The 9046-nt window shown below is 40.0% G+C and overlaps 1 protein-coding gene across 2 annotated transcripts in view; it reads right to left on the bottom strand.

Moving 5' to 3' along the window:
* Window positions 1–4778: 4778 nt before the first annotated feature.
* SLCO5A1 (solute carrier organic anion transporter family member 5A1) overlaps window positions 4779–9046 on the bottom strand; it is a 150300-nt gene continuing 146032 nt past the window's right edge. For both annotated transcript variants that reach the window (XM_070382291.1, XM_070382290.1), the window contains one exon: window positions 4779–8671. In XM_070382291.1, coding sequence (XP_070238392.1) covers window positions 8214–8671 — 458 coding nt within the window. In that variant the 3' untranslated portion in view covers window positions 4779–8213. The remainder of the gene's footprint in view (window positions 8672–9046) is intronic.

Genomic DNA, 9046 nt, shown 5'->3' with positions numbered 1-9046 from the left:
AAAATGTTTTTTGGCTCCCATAAACCAAGCTACGGAGGCCGTCTCTGCCCAGCGGGCAATTTTTTAAAGACCAAAAGGAACTGAATGCTTTTTAACTGCTCTGAAAATGCTGAGGTTTTACCAAGTCTGGGGCTGAAGCATGGAAGATGAGTTGTCACATTCAAAACATTTCTGCTGTCTTCATTCCTTAAAAAGAAACTGTTTTCCTTCTGTGTTTATTTCAAATGGTGTAATATCCAGAATGGCTCTGCTTCTCCCTTGAAGGTGTGGGCTATCGAAGAGATTCAAGGGAAATCCAGAGAAGACAGTATACTTGGATAGGGGTTACTATTTGGTCTTTGCATAAATGGCTCTTTTGTTAAATACACAAAGCCATGGAGGAAAAGAAAGTTTTGCCCAGAAATCAGTACAGAAGCACAGACTCCCTCCAATTATCCATGTATCTTGGGCTACTGTGACCTTTTAGTTTAGGTGTGCAAGGGGGTGGTAAATGGAAATCAATTGTCCTGCTTTCCACCTATTGAGTGCTCCGGAGCTGGGTTCTAAATATAGCCACTTTGCATCTCAGTCCATGAGTCATGCTGTTATTTCCAAGGCTCATTTAGCTCCTTCTGCCTCTCACCCAAAAGTTTGAGATGCCAGTACACTTAGAAAATGCTGTTACCCTTCAGATAAGCCCTCAAAATCCAGTGCTTTTTCCCCATGGGGGTTGGAGTCTGACCACAAATTCTTCCTCTAGGCTCAGGCCAGCTCCTGGCCGCCATGAGCAATGATCAGCTTGTTATTCAGTAGAGACTAGGGGAACGGGGCTTTTAACTGCTTTGGTGATCAAGTTTTTATATTTATTCCTTTGGAAATCATTCTTTTTTATGCTTGAGACTTTCCTTTGGTTTATCAATTCTTAGACTCATGAGTTGCTTCCCAGGTGGCTCAGTGGTAAAGAGTTCACCTGCAAAGACTTTAGGTTTGACCGCTGGGTTCGAAAATCCCCTAGAAAAGTAAATGGCCACCCACTCCAGTATTCTTGCCTGGAAAACACCATGGACAGAGGAGCCTGTCAGGCTACAGTCCTTGGGGTGGCAAAACAGTCGGATACAACTTAGCAACTAAGTAACAACAGACTCATGAGTTGCACTCCTTTGGAAATACCCTTAAACCTATCATGGTCAACTTGGTGGCAAAGAGTAACATCCATCAAATGCCTGCTATCTGCTCCCCAACACTTCCAGGACCCAGCAGTTAAGCAGGGACACACCTCTAGTTCAGAGGAATACAGTGTGTCACTTCCAGTCTGAGACACAGAAAAGCCCCTTTGCCTTTCTCTATGCTTCTTCCTTGCCTCTAACAACCAAAACCATCTCTGAAAGTTCCAAATTGTGCAACTTCAAGATGAGGGAGCCTCTGTCAGGCTGGGTCCCTGAAGGACTCTAGAACAGACCCACACAGATGTGTCTTATTAATGAGAAATGAATTTTGTGCTATGAAGCCACTGAGATTTGGGGACTGGCATGTTATTTAAGTATGACATAGCCTATCCTGACTAACACCAACCATATTCAAGGCATACAGTTCTGTAACTCCAAATTTTGTTTGAATTTAAATAGATAAAAGATGAAATGCTTAGAATTATTCTCTTTAGTGACTCAGAAAATATGCTACCACAAGTTCCTAAAAACTATAGTCCCAATTTGGCTTCAAGGAAAAGTTACCAGTTAGGTAAGGAAAATGAAATGAAATTTGTGCCATTTCATTTGTGCCATTTTCCAGAGAAAGTGGAGGCCCATTTAACCTCATCTAATCCCTGTGTCTTTTTTTTTTTTTTTTTTGGCTGCACCAGGTTAGTTGTGGCATACAGGATCTAGTTCCCCAACCAGGGATCGAATGAAGGCCCCGGCACTGGGAGCATGGAGTCCCAGCCACTAGACCACCAGGGAAGGCCCCTGGTGGGCCTCTACAGTGGGAGAAAACATTGACATCATTACTTCATCTCTTCAAACCCCCAAAATCTTAAGAGACAAACAAATTTCAATCCAACACACATTTTATTCTTTTTTTTTTAAACTTTTTTTTCTGAATTTGCAATAATCAAGTATTCAAGATGTTGTAAACCAATGTTTCTTAGTACAATGACAATAGATTTCATTAAACACAGGAAATTATACATCTTGTACATTACCCTAAGAGGTCTCCAAATAAATATTCATTTTAAAAATCACAAAATCAAATTTCTTTATGCAACAACTCAAAACAGCCTTTCATCACAAGCACACCCTATACACAAAAACACACACACTGAACACACACGCCACTAGGGCCCTAACACCAGGTTATTGGACACAGTTATCACTTTTCCTTTAACTAAAGAATCAGTGGCTGATCTGCCATTCTCATGCTTCCAAATTAATATTTGGGGTAGAGGTATGTATTTTAAGAAAAATGCCCACTATAAAGTCTTACCATTATCCTTATCTTTCATTTCAACATACAAACTTTAAACTTCTTTTGTTCACCCCTTTGGTTTAATATGTCCCTGCAATTACTTCAGTTTTCAATAATACCTTCTCCTTCAATTTCAATATGTAATAGTAGAATACCAGAAAAAGACAACACCTTCAAAATCTCAATATTATAAAAACACCTTACATGTGTGTAAGGTTTTGGGGGAGAAGAAATAAGAAAAGATTATCTGAAATATTTTTCCCCTCTCTCTGAAATTATTTTTAGCATCTGATTATTCTTGCTAAAATAAATATCAAAAGCACTGAGTTTTCCATAAAAAAAAGTAATCCTCCTTACACTCTTCTTTTTTGCAGCGTTAAGTTCATGAATTAACTGTGGTAATGAGAGTAATGAATGCTTATTTTCTGAGAAACTCTCCAGATTTCTAAAAGCAAAGCACATGCAGCCCGTTCAGTGAAATACTGTCAAGTCAGTGGTGCATTTTTGTAGTGAGCATGCATCATCAAATACTTCTAGCACCGAGGCATTTATTTTTTAATGTTTTAAAAGCAAATACCCAGGGAGGGTTTACATCATAGCTGGCTTCCCAGCTGGTTGCTAATGGTAAAGAACTCGCCTGCCAATGCAGGAGACATAAGAGACGTGGGTTCGATCCCTGGGCTGGGAACAACCCCTGGAGGAGGGCATGGCAACCCACTCCAGTATTCTTGCCTGGAGAATCCCATGAACAGAGGAGCCTGGCAGGCTACAGTCCATAAGGTTGTACAGAGTCAGCCACGACTGAAGCAACTTAGCACGAATGACCCTTCGTGGGGCTGAGTAAAAATGAAGTGCTTAAAATAACCTCTTCAAACATACACAGATCTCATTCCAATGTGGCAAGAAGTCTGGGATAGATACAGCCAGCAGCATACTAGAAGGTAAGGAAAGCAGAGAAGATAGAAAAGATAAAGTGCATGAGGCCAGAAATGTCGCCTTGCCAGCCATGGCACTCCCTTCCAAACTAGAAAGAGGAAATGCAGTTATATGTGTGTAAAGAATCTCTACCCATCCATATAACAGGAATAGCAAGCCTGCATCCTAAACAATCCTGGGGTTATGCAGTATTTTGATATCCACCTGCTACTTAGTACTCTTGCCTGGAAAATCCCATGGACGGAGGAGCCTGGTGGGCTGCAGTCCACGGGGTCGCGAAGAGTCGGACACGACTGAGCGACTTCACTCACTTCGCTACTTAGAATACTCAGTATGCACCTTTATGAGGCTTCCTAGGTGGCGGGCGCCAGTGGTAAAAAACAAACAAACAAAAAAAAAACCCGCCTGCCAATGCAGGAGACCTAAGAGATGCACGTTCAATCCCTGGGTCAGGAAGAGCCCCTGGAGGAGGGGATGGCAACCCACTCCAGTATTCTTGCCTGGAAAATCCCATGGACAGAGGAGCCTGGCGGGCTACAGTCCAGGGGGTCACAAAGAGTTGGACACAACTGAAGTGACTTAGCAGACACACACACGCACCTATATATCAGTAGCTATGATCACATTTCTGTGTCATTTAGGATGCTTTAAGTACACACAAAATCATACTGTATTTGGCTACCACCCTAGGTTCCTGCTCAAGCACAACTAGAGAATCTCCAAATGCTTCAGGTCCAAGCAAACTATAAAGCTTCTCTTTGGTGCACCTGTATTTGATACAAAACAGGCTCCAAGAAGAAACTTTTTGGCTCCAAGTCTACCAAAGAATGCCAGACAGAAATGCAGGCTCAGAGAGAACTGTCTTGGTGGTTGGTGAAAAGGCAGGACTACCATTACCTCCTCCAGGTAAGCCCCTGCTGACATTTCTAGGGGCATGAGCCCATTTATTCCTGCAGCTACTAAGGGTAACAATCAGTAACAACTGGGCTGTGGTTTGGTTCATAACATATAACATTTTGTATCTGTTCACTTAACAAGTAACACTTTGTGTATGTTCATGTTAAACTTGTATTAAGAAACTTAAAAGCTAGTCATTTAAAAAACAATAGAAATGTTAACATTCTGAAAGAGGAGGGGACAAAAAGAACATACACTTGAAATCCCCAAAACTCAGATTCAAAATTCTGAACCGCCTTTCCTCATAATGGTTTGTTTCAGACACTACTGAGATGCAATGTTAACACTAAAATTGGTTTTGTTCTACATTAAATAGGAACTATAAATAAATACTTGAGGTAAGTTAGGGCAAACAGTTGTGAATATAAGACTTAGCTAAATAAATGTAAATTTACCTTGAAAATCAAAACATTCCATTTTGATGTTTTCTACAGATTTTTTGTCTATTTTACACAAGGAAATAATAACTTCTCTACTCTTCAGAAATAGTAACACATCAAAATATGAAATGCTTCACCTCACTATCTTATAGTCACATCTTACCTATGTTAACCAAAATTACTGTAAGTATTACGTAGTGTAAGAAGTGCACGACAAGAAATGAGCATCCAAACCCTGACTTGGCCACTATGTAAATCCTAAACAAATCACTTGACCTCTATGAGCCTCAGTGTTCATGACCTGTGTTTTAGAAGAACAGTAAAAAATAGCTATCTTGCAAAGTTATTTAGAGGATTAAAATGCATGCTACCTATTGTGTGCTTGATAAAAACGCTCTGCCAATAGCCAACTCTCAACAACTGCTCACTTGCTTCCTCTCTGCTGCTCCTTTCTTTTCCCCACCCTAGTTCTTGACTGTTTTCAAGAATTAAATCCACCTACAAAGGATAAAGATGTCAAGCTAAAGAAGATGACCAAAATAATGTGTGCCAACTGCCCACTCTACCGCCTGGGGTTTCTAAATTAATAGGCTAGACTCAAGGATATTATATTTGCACATTAAGGCCAAATAATACTTTAAACTACAGAATTTTTAAAAGAACAAGGTGACCTTTTCAAAAAAAACCAAGTAATTAGAAGCCTAAGCTCACGGAGAGTGTCAATTAAACTTATATTAGGAGTGGTGACTCTAAAAGTAACATGACCAATTTATTATCAAGCGTATAAGGACCTTGTATATACAATCAAATGGTGTCATTTAGCAAATAGTCACTTTAGTTAACTACTTAATATTCCAATGATGCCACCTGAACCCAAAGTGCTTTGGGGACAACTCTTAATTGGTACATATTCCAAAACATCAGTCTCCCACGATTTTTACTGCTTATTTTACTTTTACCAACAACATGGTAATGCTATACCTGCTAGTTATAAGTCCCAGATATTTGAGGAAGTACAGCATTAACATTGTGGTGTACAGTTCCGCCAATTTCTTTGAATTTGGGTTGACCTAATCAACCCAAGGGATTTCATAGACTGGCAGATGGTAATTGGGTAAAATAACTTTTGATAAGGAAATGACACTCGTGATGGCTGAACTGAATGAATCTCCAAGGTAAAGACAGGGAGGGATCTCTATTTATACCTGATTTCTCATACCATCATTTCTGATCATAGATTTCTAAGGGCAGTGTTCCTTTTCAAAATGTGATAACAGGAAGAGAGAAATTCTAAGAGTGTGGAAACACAATCTTAGCTACAAAAAAAAAAAAAAGAAGTGCCAACCTTCCCAAATTCTCTCAATGTTTCTTAATAATCAGAGGAAATTTAGAAGATAATCACATCTCTTCCCAATCTACCTATGTTTTGCTCCAACCCAATAAGAAACTTTCTCTTCTAAAGGATCAAAGATCTCCCACAAAGGGTGAGGGGGATCACAAAGGCCCTAGAGTAGACTCAAAGACATAAAGCAGTATTCTCTGAAGATCTTCGAAATATACCAAGTTGACCAAAGTTTTACAGACACAGTGTAATTACAGGCAATGATGCTTCTTATGACTTAGCCAAACAAGTCTGCTCTAAGGAAGTCCTTGTCACCCAGGACTGCCAATTCCACCCTGTAGACATTATTTAGCCTAACTGCCAACTCCACCCTATAGAGAACCTTTCCATAAACTGCCTGCAACCAAGAGAACCATTTGACCAACACCATTCCTAAGTTAAAGAAGAAAACAATCTTGAACCAGGAATATTCACACAACTCCACCCATGCACCCATGGATAGAGGCAAAAAAGCCAGGAATCATGAGTCAATCACATTCCTTCTACTCAAGAGTGTAAATGAAACAAGAGAATCATTTCCCAAATCAGCCTCATATAAGCCTAGGCACATTGGCAGAAACAGTTCTCCATCATATTGATATTTGTACATTACAGTCCCTCCTAAGTCTGAGTTGTCATAATTCTTTTTCTGGGCAGCCAAATTCCACAGGTTAACTCGCATCAGTTTATATTGCTATCAGGAGGCACCTACCTTCAGAACCACATAGAAAACATTCCATGCGGATCTAAATCAAAGTGATGTGCTGAGAGGTACTGAAAAGGATGGTGGCTGTTGAACCCCAAGTGCATTTAGGAACAGAAAAATCCTCTTGCAAAATCACTTCAGGAAAGTTACAGTAGAAAGAAACTAAAGGGAGGTATAAAATGGTTCTAACTCTGATAAGGTAGGATTCAGTATGACAGGCCAGTTTATTTTAAATAATTTTCAACCTTTACTTAGGATCATCACCAAGATCTGGCTCACAGATCTCCCTCCTTTGTTCAACATGGATTTCATGCCACAGGTACAGCTTTCCTGATTCAATGACTCCATTTTCACAACAACCACAGAATTCTCTGCACATAAAAAAGAAAACTACAGCCCTGCTAGTGCTTCCAGGGATATAACTAAAATGATCAGGTGAGACTCAATCATATTTCTGCGGGATTTCTTTTTTCCAACTCCTTTGAGTGTTAAGGTTACAATTCTCAACAACCCTTACATGGGCCCTTAAAAGCTAAAGAATTTCTGCAGCAATTTTCTTTGGATGAGAAAGCCATCAGTTTCTTTTCTTATTATGCATCTCAAATGACAGTTTCTAGCCATATTGTTTAGCACACGAGTGTTAAAGTCCCTTATGAAAGACTCCTGTAGTTTATATTCAAGCTCTCAGGTTCATGACTCAGCAGCTTCCTTTATAGTGGGACAGACAGACTAAAAGAGAATGTGTCTTATGAAACAAACTAGCTGTTCCCTTTCTCATGCTATGCTTATGGTTCTGGTGAAGCATTTAAGAAGTTCTACCTGATTTTTAATTCTGCTATGGCTTAAAAAGCTATAAACAGTACTTTAGGGAAAGTTTAGCTTCCTCTTTTCAAAAAAACTATCTGCTTTAGTCTCTGAAAGCAAAAGTAACATGCTGCACTTATATTTTCCAATCAAATTGCATAGTTGAGGCAAATTCATTTGTGCTTTGTAGCAGAACTCACAGTAGTTGTTCATATCTAAAAACCTTGATTTGTAAATGCAAAGTCACGGTCAAGCTCACCCTTGTTCAGAGAGTATGCTAATGATATGCACTGCCATTACACTTCCCAAGATTTTGTTAACCACGCACCCAGCCTTCTACCATATCAGAGCATGAGCGTCAAATCAACATCTCAGAAACAGTAACAAATCTATCTAAACTCCTCCTTGGAGAGGAGGAAAGGCTCATTCTTGTTGAGGTATCCAGCCCTCAATCAACAGTGGCTGTGTATAGTGAGTTTTGTTGGTTTGAGGATTGTGTCTTTAGAGGTTAAAAAAAGAAAGAAAAGAAGGCACGGGTGTTTCTCAAGTCGCCATATTCAACTCAACCAACAAAACCAAAGTCTTCCATTTTCAAGCTTCAGGAGGGAGGCTACATGGCCGCAGGGCTTTCTTCCAGCCCCAGGTCTGGGGAGGAACTTATTGCTTCTGGGAATGGCCCCGGATAGGTCTGTGCCGTGTACTGGATCCCTTTTTGCAGAGCAGTCTCTTCATGGAATTCTCCCTGGGTGCTGAAAGCGGGACAAGATCTAGTCCGGGCAGCCTTATTGGCACTGTCGGGGCGGCCCACCGTCTCGCTCACAGTGCTCAGAGGGAACTCTCTCCACCTCTGCCTCTGCAGTTCCTCCTCCTTGTATTTAATGGAGTACCAGGCCAGAAAAATAAATATAAAGCCAACAAATTTGAGGCCGGCTGCTAAACCAAAATAGACGAAACGAAATGACGTGACATTGTACTCCCAGCAAGAGCCTTGCACTCCACACTCCTGTTGCCAGAGCATGCAGGTGGTGTCAATAACTGCTCCAAAGTAAATTGGAGTCGGAATGTATGCTAGAGTGGTAGGGGAAAAGAAAAAGAAAAGATGTTAGCATGTCTTATAAGAGGAAACAGATTTATAAATTAACAAGATATCTGTTTACTCTAAAATCAGTTGAGAGGAGTGGTTTTTCTGTGTTGTTTTTTGGAAATATACATCACATCTTGTCATAATATTCTTTTTATAGACATGTTCACTACTACTTTAAATCTTTCACGTCACAGCTGAGTCGGGATGTGCTTTGGTTTTTTAGACATTTTATGATGTTTATTTTATAAGTATTACTTATTAGACATATTATGATATAACATGTCTAAAAAGCAAGAACACATTTTTATGTCTGCTCAATATTGGAGAAGGCAATGGCACCCCACTCCAATACTCTTGCC

The sequence above is a fragment of the Bos mutus genome, chromosome 14 (assembly GCF_027580195.1).
Source record: "Bos mutus isolate GX-2022 chromosome 14, NWIPB_WYAK_1.1, whole genome shotgun sequence".
In the NCBI taxonomy this organism is placed as follows: Eukaryota; Metazoa; Chordata; class Mammalia; order Artiodactyla; family Bovidae; genus Bos; species Bos mutus.
The sequence above is the reverse complement of the archived record's forward strand: the minus strand, read 5'-3'. Positions and strand labels throughout refer to the sequence as shown.